The 18137-nt window shown below is 44.2% G+C and overlaps 1 protein-coding gene across 1 annotated transcript in view; it reads left to right on the top strand.

Annotated features, from left to right (window-relative positions):
• The window catches only part of LOC121838799 (RING finger protein 150-like), a 31253-nt gene extending 14221 nt beyond the window's left edge, over positions 1–17032 (top strand). Inside the window, exons 3-7 of the mRNA XM_042311997.1 lie at positions 566–637; positions 1205–1287; positions 1553–1649; positions 1771–1996; positions 13262–17032. Coding sequence (XP_042167931.1) covers positions 566–637; positions 1205–1287; positions 1553–1649; positions 1771–1996; positions 13262–13380 — 597 coding nt within the window. The 3' untranslated portion in view covers positions 13381–17032. The remainder of the gene's footprint in view (positions 1–565; positions 638–1204; positions 1288–1552; positions 1650–1770; positions 1997–13261) is intronic.
• The last annotated feature ends 1105 nt before the right edge of the window (positions 17033–18137 follow it).

Raw genomic sequence — 18137 nt, 5'->3', positions numbered from 1 at the left:
CTCCCTCCCTCATGCATTTAGCTCTCTATCGCTCCCTCCCTCATGCATTTAGCTCTCTATCGCTCCCTCCCTCATGCATTTAGCTCTCTCGCTCCCTCCCTCATGCATTTAGCTCTCTATCGCTCCCTCCCTCATGCATTTAGCTCTCTATCGCTCCCTCCCTCATGCATTTAGCTCTCTCTTTCCCTTTTTTCATACCTTGCACTACTCAGTGACCTGACTCGGCCTGTGTTTTCTGCTCTGGTCTGCAACAAGGGGTTAACTGTCAGCTCAGAGACGCTGCTATGTCAACATCACTAAGCGACTGTTCATCCGGCCGGGTTAAAACATTACACAGCCTCTCAGAACGTCTCCTTCAGATCTATTAACCAGTAATATGGTTCAGATGGAGACAGTGCATCTCAGGCCCTTTCTCTAACCTTGAAACGTGTCCATTCCTTGCCTTGTCAGTGGTTATTGGATATATAGGAAATTCCAGACATTCTTTTCTCTCTTTTGGGTTGCCAGGTTGGGTTGCTTATCTTTCCCCCACCTTCTTTGTTGTTCTTTGACCTTCTATGAGCAGAGACGTCTCGGAGACGCAGCCAAGAAGGCCATCAGTAAGCTCCAAGTACGAACCATCAGGAAAGGAGACAAGGTACACCTGGCTGCGTTCTTTACTAACCTCTTCTATGATGTTGGATAAATGTGTTACGAAGGTTGTTATGAATGATACTGCCACACTCATAAAGATTTCATGACTGGTTTCATGAAGGGGTTATGAATGCCTTATGTATAGACCCTCTTCAAGTAAAGTGTTTCCAAAAGCACCTATTTAAGTAGCAGTGATATGGTTCTAAACCGAAGCGAACCGTTTCCTCACGCTCCTGCTAAGCGCAGCATTTGGTAATGAACTTCCATCAGCCCAATGATAATGACTGACTTTATTGTTTTTGTTGTGTGTGTGTGTGTGTGTGTGTGTGTGTGTGTGTGTGTGTGTGTGTGTGTGTGTGTGTGTGTGTGTGTGTGTGTGTGTGTGTGTGTGTGTGTGTGTGTGTGTGTGTGTGTGTGTGTGTGTGTGTGTGTGTGTGTGTGTGTGTGTGTAAATTTGAATGAATTATACAGGCTGCATGGCTTTTGATCCGCTCTGCTTTATTCACCTTCCAGGAAATGAAAAGGAGACTAGACAACCAACCAAATGTCTCCTGTGTGTTTGGTGTTCTAGGAAACGGAGTCTGACTTTGACAACTGTGCTGTGTGCATCGAGGGCTATAAAGCGAATGATGTTGTTAGGATATTGCCGTGCAGGTACGACAGCCTCTCCCATTTGTCAGTGTAACTAGAGAGAGCAGACACATTGACACCCATTACTATCATTGTCTCTTATAGATCATGTGTTGCAGTAGGTCTATTGGGAATGATTGGTAGTCATTAATATGCCACAATAATTTACTGTTCTGTACCTGAGAGCATATGTAGAGCATGGTGAGTGATGCTATGTTACCAAGGAGACTGTTACTACGGATGACATCATCAAGGCTGTGCGTGTTTGTGTGTGTGACTCTGTCCTCAGGCACATCTTCCATAAAAGCTGTGTGGACCCCTGGCTTCTGGACCATCGGACTTGTCCCATGTGTAAAATGAACATCCTCAAAGCGCTGGGAATACCAGTAAGGAGTTTCTGTCTTTCAACATCTATCCATCTCTCTTTCATTCCCGACCCTGATCATGGAGAGATTTTATTTTTGGAAAGTGTTTTTGATGTTTTTATATTTGATTGATTGATTTCAGCCCAACTTTGACTGTGGGGGTGACATTCCGCCAGACTATGAGATGTCAGTGGGAGGCCTGCCCACCAACGCAATCACAGGGGCCAGTGACATCACGGTGAACGGGGAGGAGAGCTCGGTGGTGCTGGACATGGTGGACATGGACAGGACGATAGGGCTGCCTCAGGTCTACCACGATGCACACGAGACACTACCACAGGCTGGGGACAGCCGACACATCGCCAGCAGTGAGTATAGACACACACCTATGCACCTACACACACACACACACACACACACCTACACACACACATTTGCGCATCAACACACACACACATATATACGCATATACATGTAACACACTCTCTCACACACACCTATGCTTTGGTTCCATCCCAGCACTAACAGAACTTCTTCAACTCACCTGTACTTCTTCAACACAAACCAGTGAACACCAGAACACTCCCACATACCAGTCATGTTCAGAGCTGTGCTATGGTGGGATATAAGAGGAGTACTGTATTCTGAAATAGACCACAGTGTCCTCTCTGTCTCCACCAGAACAGAGAGTAGTTGCTCTCTCTAACAGACCACAATGTCCTGGTTCTTCACATGTGCGTCCACAACAACACCCTATTACCTAGATAGTGCACTATTTTTGACCAGGGGTCATAGGGCTCTAGTTAAAAGTAGTGCACTATATAGGTAATACCGTACCATTTCTAATGCAGCCTTGTACTGGCGTGGCTTAGCTAGCCCAGGGCTGCTGTACTGGCGTGGTTTAGCTAGCGCAGGGCTGCTGTACTGGCGTGGCTTAGCTAGTCCAGGGCTGCTGTACTGGCGTGGATTAGCTAGTCCAGGGCTGCTGTACTGGCGTGGATTAGCTAGTCCAGGGCTGCTGTACTGGCGTGGCTTAGCTAGTCCAGGGCTGTTGTACTGGCGTGGCTTAGCTAGTCCAGGGCTGCTGTACTGGCGTGGCTTAGCTAGCCCAGGGCTGCTGTACTGGCGTGGCTTAGCTAGCCCAGGGCTGTTGTACTGGCGTGGCTTAGCTAGCCCAGGGCTGCTGTACTGGCGTGGCTTAGCTAGCCCAGGGCTGCTGTACTAGCGTGGTTTAGCTAGTCCAGGGCTTCTGTACTGGTGTGGCTTAGCTAGTCTAGGGCTGCTGTACTGGTGTGGCTTAGCTAGTCCAGGGCTGCTGTACTGTCGTGGCTTAGCTAGCCCAGGGCCAGAACTAGGCCATCAGCCACCTGCTTCACTGTTCCCTCAATCCAGTCCCTGGCCAGAGAAGGAATAGTGCTCCCTTTTTTCAAAGTCACAAGCTAACCCAAATGCATTGGCATGGTTTACATACGTAGCATCAGAGTATGTTTTAAGGTTGCCATGCTTGCTATTAGCAAGGTATTATGATAAGGCACTACAGCACTGAGCCATTGATAGGCACATTGTGTTTTTTGAGTTAGCCTGTTTGTTTAACAGCTGGTTAGCACATGGAACTTATTAGTGTGTGTGTGTGTGTGTGTGTGTGTGTGTGTGTGTGTGTGTGTGTGCGTGTGTGCGCGCGTGCCTGCCTGCCTGCCTGCATGCAGTCGGCCCGGAGAGTGGGGCAGGAGTGTGTTGACACGGGCATGGCCCACTTCCTGTCCTGCCCATCGTGCTGAAATTCCACCTGCAGTTGGCGGGGCCTCCGACCAAAACGCTCGACTCTCGAGTCTCTTGTGCCAATGGAACAAGTTAATGCTGCCTTTGTGACAGCGTCTTATTAGCTTCCTGAGGCCTCTACTGTACCTTAAAGACCTGGGAAACACTTTGGACAGCGTCAACCTGCTAAGCCCCTTCAAAACATTAGAAAACTAGGGAGAACCTTGTACTTTTTTTTTTATCCCTCCCTCATTCCCATAACACAAGCCGACTTCTTGCGCTCCCATGAATGCCAGTCAATGTTCTACCTTCAAGGTAGTTGAACACTTTTTACACTGAGTTTACATGCCTGTATGTCCTTCAACTGTGCACAGCTTGTCCCCTTTTCGAGCCTTGGCATTGCTTGTCACACCTACCTTTGTGTTAAATATTCGCTTTCTCGGTTCCATCCCGGAGCGTATTCAAAATCCCCCACCTGCTGTTTATTTTAAGCCCCAGGATGGATCTGCGATGTCAGGGAGAGTGATTTGTGGGTTGCGCAAAACGCAGAGCCCAATCGGGCTGAGTCATTGCTTATGGAATGGCATGGCAGTACTGCCACTCTAGGCCTTTAGCCTTATTGTAGTCTGGCTGTCACCAGCACGATAGCTTAATGCAGTATAGGCAGTAAAACAAACTTGGCGCACACTGAGGGGGATGCCATTTGGGGTAAGGAGAAAGAAAGCTCCAGGCCCATATTCACAGTGTCTTCGAAATAGGAAGGCTGTACATATAATGGTATTCACTACGATCTAAACTGCAAAACTGATCCTAGATCAGTACTCCCCTCGAAGAGTAACGCCTTAGGGGTACACTACTAATTAGGAGGAGTTAGCCAGCTGACTTTGATAAACAACCAGAAATTACTTTCTGGTTCAGTAGGAAAGCTACGTTTAGGGATGTGTTTTTGGTTGTTGGCTCAGTTAGACCATGCCCATTTCAAGTTTATCTTTATAAAAAAAACTATAAAGATATTTCAGAATATTCAGGCAAGTTAGCTGGCTAAGTCCTTGAACCTGCTTTGCATTATACCTCTCTGATTTGAAGTGACAACCAGCAGAGCTGTTCATGTTGAGTCATACAGGACAAATAAGCCTCCTGAGTCATACCAAGTGCTCCTGGTCTTTCCTACCTGATATAATTGTTTGATCTCCCTAGTGATGTTATTATAGATGCTCCTGGCAGCCGTAGGTCTGTCAGCCTGGTTTCAAAGAGGATTATGATAAGAGATGCGTGTGTGTGTGTGTGTGCGTGAGTGTATAAAATAGATGATGAGATATGTGTTTGCATGTCTGCTAGAGCCAGTCTGCAGTGCTGCTACTGACTCTCTCCTAATGCAAGCCTTAACCTCTCGTCCTCTCACATTTCTCTCTCTGTCTCTCTCATCAGGCTCTCTCTCTCTCTGTTCCTCACCAGTCTCTCTCTCTCTCTCTCTGTTCCTGACCAGTCTCTCTCTCTCTCTCTCTCTCTCTCTCTCTGTTCCTCACCAGTCTCTCTCTCTCTCTCTCATGTTCCTCACCAGCCTCTCTCATGTTCCTCACCAGCCTCTCTCTCTCTCTCTCATGTTCCTCACCAGCCTCTCTCTCTCTCTCTGTTCCTCACCAGCCTCTCTCTCTCTCTCTGTTCCTCACCAGTGTTGGTGTTTACATGAGGGAGAGCAAAACAACGACGCTGGACAGAGTGGAATCAGGTGTAGCAAAAAGGCAGTTTATTTTAAGATCAGAGATATCTTTGTTCTGCACTGTGCACGGACCTAAGCAATATGACTCTGTGAGGAGTCAGAATAATTAGGCTGCCCAGCCAGAGTTTACAGCAGAATGTATACACAGAATAATGCAGGTGGAGTCTCGTTGTGTTGGTCTTCTGACTGGTCCTGAAGAGTTGGAGGCGGGCCTGCTCTTAGCCAGAGCAGGAGCCCCATTGGTGCTCAGCAAAGTCCTTTGCTCTTGGCACCTGACCAGTAGGGGGTAGAGTGTGAGTGTACAGTGCTCATGAAATGTATGTGTGTCAAGGGAGCGTGGATTTAGGGACTGGTAATGTCTGCTTTAGGCTCAGGTGTTTCCTGTTTATGCAGGAGTGCATGTAGGGTTCAATGTCAGTGAGATAGCTTGGCACTCTAAGCTCGTTAGTGTTACAGGCTGTTCTTTGTAGTTACAGGGGAGTATATTTGCGTGATGGCAGCTGTGTGTCCTTCGGATAATCATGTTATTGCACCTTGTCTGGTGTGCATGGTGGGTCTGTAGGTGTAGTGCTATGTTTGGTGCGTGTGAGATTGAAGGGAGTGGTGCTAGGAATGTTATTAGGGATAGGGGTTGGGGTGAGAGGGGTTGATGCTTTAATATGTGTTTGTTGTTCTATTAACCATGTGAAAGTGCCCAGGGACACCCCAAATATCAGTAGGAATATCACAAACAGTGGTTCAGATATTCCTAGCCTCACCCAGGGAGGAAGAAATGTCCCTATAACTGGGCGAGGTTCCTTTATCAGGGTTAGAGGGGTTTGATGCCCCATTACCTGAGTCAGGAATATCTTCATTTGGAATCAAATTTAGGCTGTTCAAATCAGCTCTGACCTCTGTCAGTGTTCTGGAAGGAGTTGGGGCTGGAGTGCAATGTGTAAGGTGGTACCAAGGTGCGCCTGATTTACCTTTGACCTGGACTGAGTGTGAAGTAACCTCCTTCACTTCGTACGGTCCAGTCCACCTGGGTTCCAGCCACTTTCTCTTGTGGACTTTAACCCTCACCCAGTCACCAACCTTTACCTTCAGTGGTGGCGTGTCCCCCGGCAGCTCCCCCTCCTGGACCTTGTGAACCTGGGTAGAGAGTGCTGCAGAGAGAATCGTCAGTTTTTTCACATAATTAGACATTACAATTTGTTGTACATCAAGAGCGGGCATATGACCTCCCTCCCTTGGTGGACCAGGCATGACTCTTCCAGTCATTATCTCATGAGGAGAGAGATGGGTGCCTTTGGTGAGGCTATCCATCAACGCCAGAGGCAGGGCTTCAACCCATGTCAACTTTGCAGCTATCTTAGCTTTCAGCTTTTGGTTTAACGTTCCACCAGATTTTGGGACCGGGAGTGGTACACAGAACCAAATCTGTGTGTTATGCCAAATCTTTCTTCCACCTGTCTCAGGTGTTTGTTAAATGTGAGCCATTTGTCAAATTTGATTTGTCTTGGGATGCCATACCTGGGTATTAGTTTGGTTTGTAGCCACTTAACGACTGACCTAGCATCCCCCTTCGCTGTTGGTATTGCGTCTACCCATTTGGAGAACCTATCTACCATAACTAGGAGATAGCGTTTGCCTTTAGATACATTTTCGGGGCCCATGTCGGTGTAGTCTATACCAATGTCCTGAAAACATGCATTAGGTACTAAGTATGAGCCCATTGGTGTTTGATATGGTTTCTTTGGGTTGTGGCTGTCACAAACATTGCATTCGTCATAAAATAAGTCATCGTCATAAAAAAAATAAAAAATAAAAAATCAGTCATATTTTCATGTGATGGTGCCACCAGATGTGCGAGACCTTTTGAAGGGTCTTTAGTTTGCCTTCGTGTGTGTGGGGCCATGTGCTTCTCTTAAAAGTTCTGGGTCCATTTGTGTGGACTGCTCCATGGGCATAGGCTGAGTCTGTATAGATATTCACAGTCTTTCCTTTTCCTCTGATGAGGGCCTGCGTCAATCCGATGATTTCAGCTAATTGAGCAGGTACTGGTTGAGGGATGATGGCTGATTGAAGGGTGACATCACGAGGTGAGCTATTTTTTCAATAGCTTTTGCTACTGCAGGAACGTATCTGGAGCATGTTGTCTGTCCTACCTCAATGTGGTCAAGTTTGGAAGAGTGGTACATCAAGACCCTTCTCTCCCCCTCTTGTTTCTGGAATAGGACGGATGAGGTGAATCCTTCCTTTTCAGAAACATCCAAATGGAACTTGTTCTTGTAGTCAGGTGCAGTCAGAGCTGCTGCCGCTGATAGATCTGTTTTCAGGAGTGCTATGGCTGTTGATGCTTCAGCCGTCCAGGCCAGGGGTGCATGGAGGTTCCTTGATCGTAGGATGACCGGTGCTGCCACTCCCTCTGGGCCACACACAATGGTACAACACCTGATAGGTGGGGTCAGGTGCATCATGTCTTCGTCCCAGTCTTCAGTATAGGGACAGTCATCAGTGTCTCATCTCAGCTTGGGGAGTCTTATATGGGTGCAGAGTGTAGATTTGAGCTTTCAGTTGGTTGAACTTAAACTGGATGTGAGGGGTGGCAGGCCCTGTGGGTAGGCATTTTAGCCAGTACACTTCTTGGGTTTCAGACAGTGTGGGCATCGGCAGGAGTGGCATCATAATTCTTACTGGGCGATCAGGTGTTGAAGTGGGAGGGTTGGTGGATACTTCCACTCCACTTTCAGTAAGATATCTGGTGCACCCCATTTTGCATAAGAGGTTCCGTCCTAGTAGATCGATCGGGCATTTTGGACAGTACAGGAACTGGTGTTTCAACTGAGATTTCTCCCAGGAGAATGTTAAAGGGATAGTGCGGCTTTGAGCCTCAGGTGATCCCGTGACCCCTACCACCGATATGGAATCAGATTACAGCATTTGAGGGAACTTGATAGTAGAATAGGTGCATCCTGTGTCTATCAGGAACTGATGGGGAACACCCTCAACTTCACATATCATAGATGGTTCAGTGTGTAGTTGAAAATATCGGCTCCCTTCTCCTGCCGTGGGTGGTGGGCATCTTTATGGCCAGGGCATGGCCTGTCCCCAGCCATTCCTGGAACTGTGGTTGGTTGTAATCTTGCTGTTGGTTGTAATATCCTGATGAGGAGGGGGTCCTCCTCTTCCTTCCCCTTTCTCTCTTCCTCTCCACTTCCTCTTCCTCTCCATTGCTGTTGCTGCGGGGAGAGTGGTTTCCTGCAATCTCTGGCAAAGTGACCGGGAATTCCGCAGTTATAACACTGGTAGTTTCCCCCTCTGTATGGTCCAGTGTAGGGGCCCCGTTGAGCCCGTTGTGGCTGTTGCTGCTGCAGGGTATACTGCTGAGGGGGAGGGTATTGGGGTGGTGGGGCTCCCACAATCTGTATGAGTGGGGCTGCCTGCTGTTGGATTCCCCTTCTTTTTGAACATGTATATCTTGTTCCTCTCAGTCTATCTGGCTTTTGCTCCCTTGGTCTTGAGCTTCTTCTGCAATCATTTTTCCCCCTTTTTTAGAGGTCTCCCCTTTTGTAACATCTTTTCCATTTGGACTTTATCAGCTGCACCTGCAGAGACTTTCCTGGCTCTGCACCCCCTTTTCTCCCGACTTATCAGTCATGCGCTGTTCTAAATATTCATTGAACTTGATTTTGGGTGTATTTGGCAGCTACGTGTTGTTTCTCCGGTAGTTTATTTGAATTTGTTCAGCGATTTATTTAGGTATTTTCTAGAAATGATTTGGCAGTGATTTCTTTTGGAAAATATATTAGTCTTATTTGGCTTCTATTCCAATTGTCAGAATAATTTTAGCCTTTGAAATGTGTCCTCTAGGTTTGAAAATCAGTCCTGTTCACTATGTATTTAAATATTTCTATAAATTTCCATCTTTGCAATCACCTCCTGGAACAATATATTAGCAAATTCCAGCGGTTCTATAACAATTGTCAGAATAATTCTATCTCTTTAGGAAATATCAATAGAAATGTGAAAAGTAAAAATCAGTGTTTAGCTTAGCATCTGTCAGTTTAAGTTGAATTTGTTCAGCGATTTATTTAAATATTTTCTAGAAATGATTCAGTATTTCCTTTTGGAACTTATATCAGTAAATTCATGCGGTTCTATATCAATTGTCAGAATAATTTTAGCTACTTTAGGGAATTTATTTTAGAGAGCTAAAAGTTGTTCAGTGAATTATTTAAATACTTTCTGCAAATAATTCAGTAACTTCCATTTGGAACTTATATCAGTAAATTCAAGCGATTCTATAACAATTGTCAGAATAATTTTATCTCCTGGGGAATACCAACAGCGGAAAGAGAGAAAAAAGAAACCGTCAATATTTTAGCACGGCGGCTGGGTTAATTCACAGCTCGGCGACTGATCAGTATTTTGGCTCACCGACCGTCAATCTTACACCGTTTATGTATTCAGAGTATGGCAATCATTCCTCAACAAATGTTTTCTCTGAATTGGGCACAACAAAATCGCGGAACATCAAAACTGGTTATATTATGTTATAGTGTGATGTGCAATGGTCACATCATTCCCGATCTCTGTCTTGTGGAACGCTAAACTTACATATACTATGTCTATTCGACTACACCTCTAACATAACCAATTAAACAGTATACCACTTATTTAATAGGATCTTTTACATGCATTAACTACACCTCTAACACAACCAATTAAACAGTATACCACTATTTAATATGATCTTTTACATGCATTAACTACACCTCTAACACAACCAAATAAACAGTATACCACTTATTTAATAGGATCTTTTACATGCATTAACTACACCTCTAACACAACCAATTAAACAGTATACCACTTATTTAATAGGATCTTTTACATACATTAACTACACCTCTAACACAACCAATTAAACAGTATACCACTTATTTAATAGGATCTTTTACATGCATTAACTACACCTCTAACACAACCAATTAAACAGTATACCACTTATTTAATAGGATCTTTTACATGCATTAACTACACCTCTAACACAACCAATTAAACAGTATACCACTTATTTAATAGGATCTTTTACATGCATTAACTACTCCTCTAACACAACCAATTTTAAAAATCACGCAATTCATTCACTCAGTTTACATTAATCTCAGTATCCATTATACACTAGAATACAGCCTCGGTTTAACCTCATTTCTATGCAGATTTCAGAACAAACCGGATTCCAGGGGGAAATCTAGTGTATTGGTCAAACATTAATTTCAGTATCCATTATAATAACTCAGTATAGGCCAATTAATAAAAATAAAAATAAAAACGAGCAAAACAAGATCTCCTTGACCAATGCCTTAGGTTTTTATGTAAAAAAATTTTTTGCAACGATTCATACTCACGCCCAGTACTTTCTGATCAAAATTTGGTTTAGGCTAAGATACAATATGCAGATTTCGATTAAACAGGCTCTGCTTACCTTTTAAGTAGAGCGCTCTGATCAGATTTCCTGCGGCAAGATGAATGGCAGATTTTCTCCTATGGACAGGTCACTCTTTCGTCTGATTTTGAGCCGTTGATCTGTTTCGTCCTCTCACACCAACTATCATAGATTGAATTCAGGAATAACCATCCTCATGCTACCATTTTGTTGGTGTTTACATGCTGGAGAGGAAATGCAAAACAACGACGCTGGACAGAGTGGAATCAGGTGTATCAAAAAGAAAGTTTATTGAGTCAAAGATATCTTGTCCTTCCGTTTACCGTGCACGGACCTAAGCAATATGACTCTGTGAGGAGTCAGAATAATTAGGCTGCCCAGCCAGAGTTTACAACAGAATGTATACACAGAATAATGTAGGTGGGGTCTCGTTGTGTTGGTCTTCTGACTGGTCCTGAAGAGTTGGAGGTGGGCCTGCTCTTAGCCAGAGCAGGAGCCCCATTGGTGCTCAGCAAAGTCCTTTGCTCTTGGCACCCGACCAGTAGGGGGTAGAGTGTGAGTGTACAGTGCTCATGAAATGTATGTGTGTCAAGGGAGCATGGATTTAGGGACTGGTAATGTCTGCTTTAGGCTCAGGTGTTTCCTGTTCATGCAGGAGTGCATGTAGGGTTCAATGTCAGTGAGATAGCTTGGCACTCTAAGCTCGTTAGTGTTACAGGCTGTTCTTTGTAGTTACAGGGGAGTATATTTGCGTGATGGCAGCTGTGTGTCCTTCGGATAATCATGTTATTGCACGTAGGCTCTAAACTTGACTGAGGACACTGGGCCCAGAGTTATCTGAGGGCATCCGGTTTAACCAGAGCTTTGGTCTGCTAGTAATGCTTGATATTATTATTTATATAACAACAGTCTCTCTCTCTCTCTCTGTTCCTCACCAGCCCCCCCTCTCTCTCTCTATTCCTCACCAGCCCCCCTCTCTCTCTCTATCTCTGTTCCTCACCAGCCCCCCTCTCTCTCTCTCTCTGTTCCTCACCAGCCCCCCTCTCTCTCTCTCTCTCTGTTCCTCACCAGCCTCTCTCTCTCTCTCTCTCTCTCTCTCTGTTCCTCACCAGCCTCTCTCTCTCTCTCTCTCTGTTCCTCACCAGTCTCTCTCTCTCTCTCTCTGTTCCTCACCAGCCTCTCTCTCTCTCAATTCAATTCAATTCAATTCAATTCAAGGGCTTTATTGGCATGGGAAACATGTGTTAACATTGCCAAAGCAAGTGAGGTAGACAACATACAAAGTTAATATATAAAGTGAAAAACAACAAAAATTAACAGTAAACATTACACATACAGAAGTTTCAAAACAGTAAAGACATTACAAATGTCATAAATATATATATATATACACCAGTCTCTCTCTCTCTGTTCCTCACCAGTCTCTCTCTCTCTCTTTGTTCCACTCCAGTCTCTCTCTCTCTCTCTGTTCCTCACCAGTCTCTCTCTCTGTTCCTCACCAGTCTCTCTCTCTGTTCCTCACCAGTCTCTCTCTCTGTTCCTCACCAGTCTCTCTCTCTGTTCCTCACCAGTCTCTGTGAATAGCAGCTGGCATCACTTCGAGCCTGAACTCCTGCTACTACACCAGAGCCTTTCAGGACACACCTTCAGACTCCCTGCCCTCTCTCTCTCTCCCTCTCTCCCTCCCTCCAAGCCTTTATGTAACCATGACAAAATGCAGCCATGGACAGACAGGATTGAACTGTTATATATTATTATTAGGTTTTCATTTACCTCCTTGAGGATGCAGCTCATGTTTGGTGCCTGCTTGCAACTTGTATGGTTGTAAAATTGGTTCCACTTTCACTAAGTAATTCAAATAGCTTATGCCAGTGTATTTGGAAATGGATGATGTGTAATTAACACACACACACACACACACACACACACACACACACACACACACACACACACACACACACACACACACACACACACACACACACTGTTTAGTTCTGTTGTGTTGGTTGTCAAGTGAGACTCATTATCAGCCCGTCACACACTGTGTTCTTCCTGCATCAATTAGCTGGGAGTTAATGGGAGTTCTGTTGTTTGTTTGTCGCGGCGCTAACTAGCTCACAGTGCCGCCTGACAACCGCCCTGAGATGAAGGATCTGATCTATCAGTGTTCTGCTGAATTGCTGTGTTGCAGTGACAGATCGTGGTGCACGCCATGTCCGCCAGCGTAAACACCGAGCGCTGTCTGTTAACTTATTACGGTTATCCTTCACTTTGGACCGTGCTACAGCATGTTGCCAAAAAAAGGCCCGATTTGCTGCAGGAAAGTGGGACAGGAGTGGTGTTAGTTCATAGAGAGCATATGTGAAGTAGATTGATGGTCCCCTGTACTTCTCTAGTTGTTTTCTATTCATCTGACTGTGTAGCACTGCTATCTCCTAAGGCCCGGTGTAGCGCTGCTATCTCCTAAGGCCAGGTGTAGCGCTGCTATCTCCTAAGACCTGGTGTCGTGCAGTCTGTCTTTAGTCAAGTGGACATCACAGCACTTACAAAGCAGTTTACATCTCGTCAGGTTCCCTACTATGCCTTCATCAGTCGCCTCATCTTGTCTCTTCTACTGCACATTAACCGCCATTTTGGGTCCATTCAGGTTTACCTGTATCACCCTCTCTTTAAAAGGTGACCACCATGTTGTGTCTGTGCTGACCGGTCTCTCTCTCCCTGCAGGTGAGCACCAGCCCCCGCTGAGCAGCGACTCGGACACCTCCCTTATCTTGGCTGTGGAGGTGGGTCTGTCCGACATGGAGCTCTCCCTCGGGCACGACCGTGATGAGGTCAAGTCCTGAGCCAATCAGAGCCAAGTAGGAAGGAAGCTCCCGGGGTCGACTTGGAGATGAGAAACGGGACCGAAGGGGCAGCGCCTGGCCCCCTGATGGGAGGTAGTGGCTCCAAATAAATAAGAGACAAGCAAGCAATAGAACCCATAGCAGTGCAACACACCTATCTGTCCCCACTGCCTCATCTACAGGGTCCTCCTGTCCTGCCTCCCTTTTCTGACTGCTGTCACGTTCAGTCGCCATGGAAACCAGGCAGCCAATCACAGCTCTTGTCATTAGCCTCTGGACTGGGGGTATAGTTTAGCACCTCTGTTAGTTGTCTCCATGTCACCATCACTTTATTGACTCTTTGGACATGTGACATTTTGATTTCTTTCTACGAGATCATCACTGCCAACGTATTCCAGAATGAAACACGGAAATCTTCACCTCGTTATAGGAATGTCTATTTTTACTGTGTGTGGTCAATATAAGCCTCCTGCAGCATGGGCTTTGAGTGTCAAACACAGTTAGTGCGTGTTCTGAGTGACCAGCATTTACATGTGGTAAAATTGAAGCTGATGTTTTTTCACCACCTCTGCTTGAAATAATTTCCATAACATTCAACGCTGTTGGTATTGTAGCATTTATACTATGCACATGTTGTCAAGCATTTCTGAATATCCAATTGTTAAATTGCATCCTTATCCTTAATTTAGGGGTCTTTAGGACTATTGTTTATTTCCACTTCTGAAGTACTGTACACCATGTGTTGTGGGGACCAACTACGAGTTTGTTTTACCACATCAGTTGACAATCACAGCCCACGGTAATGGAGATTTGCAGTGATGACGTCAGCTACAGCCCTGTTTCAAACTGCTAAAGCTTTATTAGCACCGCCAGTAACACAGCACAGGAGGCGATATTAGTGCCTGTTTGTTCCGTTTTAATGTCATGTCATCTCCAAGTCGAGCCACCCAATAGCATGTGGTGAAATCTTCTGTTACCTAACATAACGTGTGTCTGCAGTGATGTGCATTTGCTCTGTGCCAAGTTCTTGCAGTTTTAGTTTTTTGTATTGATGTTGCTTCTGTTTCTAGAAGCCAAAGCAAGATTGCATTGTGGGTGTTGTTGAGTTCACCCATTGGTTGGATAGTGAAAAGCACATCGAAGTTGTCTGTTGATAAAAGTAAACGACATTTGACTATATCTGAACTCGGTGTATTAGATAGCCCCTAGTCTGAGAAATCCCAGACCTAGGGCAACCGCACTAGTATGCTGGAACATTGGTACATTGTGGGAAGCAACTGGTCCATCTAGAGAGACTAGATAGCCCCTTGGTGAAGGAATACCATGCATTGGTTGTGGCTTTGGTTGACTGTGAATTCATTATGAAAGAGTTGACTAAACCCTGTTGCAGATAGTTTGTATCTCCTTAGTCATTTCTTCTGAGGATAAAATGTTTTCTTTTTTTCCTATGATGAATTTCAAAATGGCAGTTTTTTTTGTACATTCGTCGTGTAGGGAAACGAAAGTCTGACGAACAGCATTTATTTTAGTATGAAAATAAGTTTATTTTTGTAAGAAAAAGAAAATGGAGGTAAATGTTTACAGTCCAGGAGAAATGGAGTAGAGAGAATAGTTGCCTGGTTTCAGGAGCTCACTGGTAACGCTAATGCATTTGGAATGACATGTATTAATTCATGGTTTATGTCCTTCCTCCCCCGATTTTGATTACTGCTCTGTAATTGTTTCAAAGGCCATTTTTTATTTGAGTTTGATTCCTGTCTCTTTTGGGGTCCCCTCAAGGTTCTCAACACATTCATTTATTTACAAATGTGTACTTTCATCCTTAACATATGATCATCTTATATTGCTTTAATATGCAATTTAGTTTTGATTTTCAGGCTAAAATCTGCATGAAATGGCACAAGGCCACTGTTGTCATCGAGCATCTACTGCGTTTCTCTTCCTTACCATGTGTTCGTTCATTTAATCATTGGTTCCTTTAGGCCGCCAAACAATCAACAACCAATCAACTCCCAGTTATGTATGAAGTTCATATTACCCATATTCCCCCCTGTCCTTGTCAATCAGAGAAGGATTACAGAATCTATGGGAGAATGTTGAAATCTCCCATGCTTATGCATTAGGTACATCTGTATGCCCTCCTAGTGTGTCAGACTCCTTACATTTAGCTTTGTTTTGCAGTATCAGTTTGTGAAATACACTACATCTGTGTGATTAATATTGTATAAGCGTCATAAATGTATATTTAATCAATCGACTGAATGGAGACTGAAGATTGATGCATTGAACATGGCTCAGTTAAAAGCATATTCTTCCCACTTTTTGCGTTCCGATTCTCTACACTTCTCACTAAGTGTGCACACTTAAAGTAATGGATTTTATAATGGTGGAAACGCCCTCCAGCCAATGTTTACACCAATCCAGTGCTTCTAAATCAGTGATGGGAACTACACGGTATGGGAGGATGGGGATTGAGTCATGGAGGAGTTAAGTGCTCCACCATAACTCATGGCATCCTTGGCCAGAATACTAGAGATCCATTAAAATATGGTGTGGTAGTCTCATCTAGCCTCTCCACACACAGCTCTACAGTTGATACTATGGGCTGAGGGCCCTAGAAACGACTAACAGCATTTGATTTCCCTCTGGGGGTTGGTTTCACACACACACACCACACAGTTTCTATGTGCCCATTTGTTTGTATTGCACAGGGGGACAAGATAAGAGGAAGCAATTAAGCTCTGGGGGCATTTTGTACCAGAAGGAGGGTTTTGATAGATACTGATTGTAGTGTGTGTGTGTGTGTGTGTGTGTGTGCGTGCGTGCGTGTCTGACATCTTCACTTGTGTGAAGCCAGAACATTTAAAAGCCTTTAATTGCTTCCTGTTTCATGTCCGGGGTCGTGTTTAATTGACTTAACTTCCTGAAAGGTCATTCTCTTATTCTCAAACTTCTTACGTCCACTTATTCCAACAACTCTTTCCAACAACTCTTGATTTGAACGTAATTTGAATGCATATCTGTGATATTCGTAATGAACACTTGTAGAAACCGGGGTGTTCTTCCAAATAAAGTAATGAATGCACATATTATAGTCTTATAGTAGGTTCTTGTTTACCCCAATGATGGTATAATTATGTCAGGTATACATAAAATTACATAATAGAAACTCCTAATTTAAATATAGCTTTTAGTTCTCTGTCTTTAACTGGTTGTGTACCAGTTGTGTACTACCTAGAATGCACTTTTTCACTTGAAGGAGAGTTCTGTATACTACAACAAAATGGCACAAAACATCTTTTGAATACGGTTGACCTTAAATGCGGTTGACAGTTGACATGACCATGTTTTTAAGAGAGAGGGCTACAATATTGGGAATGGCACATGACAATTGTCACTGTATGTGTGCTGTTTAAGAGTCTGTGTTCTTTTATCTAGACTTGTATACCAGCTGTGGGTTTGGGGAATGTTATGAAAATGTTGTATGCTATATCTAGCAGAACTCTACAGTATTGCTATTTTGTTATATAGAGGAATATGTAAATATTTTTGGCAGTGTTAATGATATACAGTACAGTTCTATAGTACAATGTTGCACGTGTGTGAGTCAATGATCGTGAGGTACAATACATTTTATTGCAAATTTTTCCAACTGTGGTGAAGCTGTCTGGTTTCTATTTCGTTATTGTCAATAATGTTTATGTCAACCCTCTCTGATACCGTTAGGGTGAGCCAATGCTATTGAGATGATTTATTCTGACACGATTCATTGGCCAATATGTAAATGACCATCATATGTTCCAACGATATAAGCTGGTCTCTGCTGTATCGTTACGATATGCACATTAGCACACTACACTAGATGGCCAAAAGTACGTGGACACACCTTCAAATTAGTGGTTTCTGTCACACCCATTGCTGACATGAAAGGTTATTAATAATTTACGAGGGAGGAAAATAGAACAAAGAGAGACGGTGAGAGAAAGAACTTTGGGGAGAGGGCGCGAGAAATCGGTGATGAGAAAGTCAGAGACTCAAAAGCTCAAGCCAAGAGTGGGACAGATGTCTTTCCAGAAGGCCATTGGTATTTATTGTAGGAAGAATCAGCATATATTCAAGCAGTGAAGTCATGATGTTCTAGCGGGGGAGAGATGTCTCGCTCTCCAACGCCACCCACCTTCAGCCCGACAATAACACATACTCCGTGACAAGCCGACAGATGTGCTGCTAGGGTTGGGGTTTGTTCACAACAAGACAGGCGTGAGGGAGAGAGGGATGAGAGAGAGAGAGAAAGAGGTAGTATGAGAGTTCTCAACCAACCCAGTGAAAGAAAGAAACAAATTGGATTTGTTGGAAAAGAGGGAGAGAGGGTTCTTTATAGAATGAAACATATAGAAAGATGGAAGAGGACTGGCCACCCCTCGGAGCCTGGTTCCTCTCTACGTTTCTTCCTCTGTTCCTGCCTTTTCTGGTGAGTTTTTCCTAGCCACTGTGCTTCTACATCTGCATTGCTTGCTCTTTGGGGTTTTAGGCTTAGTATCTGTACATGCACTTTGTGACAACTGTTGATGTAAAAAGGAGTTCATAAAACAAATTGGAATTTGATTGATTGAGAAAGAGAGTCCTCAATCAAGAAATTGGGTTTGAGAAAATACAAGCTAGGAGAAAAATTAAGGCAGAGAGGGATGGAGGGAGAGACAGAAGAGTGAAAGAATGAGCAAAACAGCCAATTTCACACAGAGACAGGATAGAAAAAC

This window comes from Oncorhynchus tshawytscha, linkage group LG34, assembly GCF_018296145.1.
Source record: "Oncorhynchus tshawytscha isolate Ot180627B linkage group LG34, Otsh_v2.0, whole genome shotgun sequence".
In the NCBI taxonomy this organism is placed as follows: Eukaryota; Metazoa; Chordata; class Actinopteri; order Salmoniformes; family Salmonidae; genus Oncorhynchus; species Oncorhynchus tshawytscha.
The sequence above is the reverse complement of the archived record's forward strand: the minus strand, read 5'-3'. Positions and strand labels throughout refer to the sequence as shown.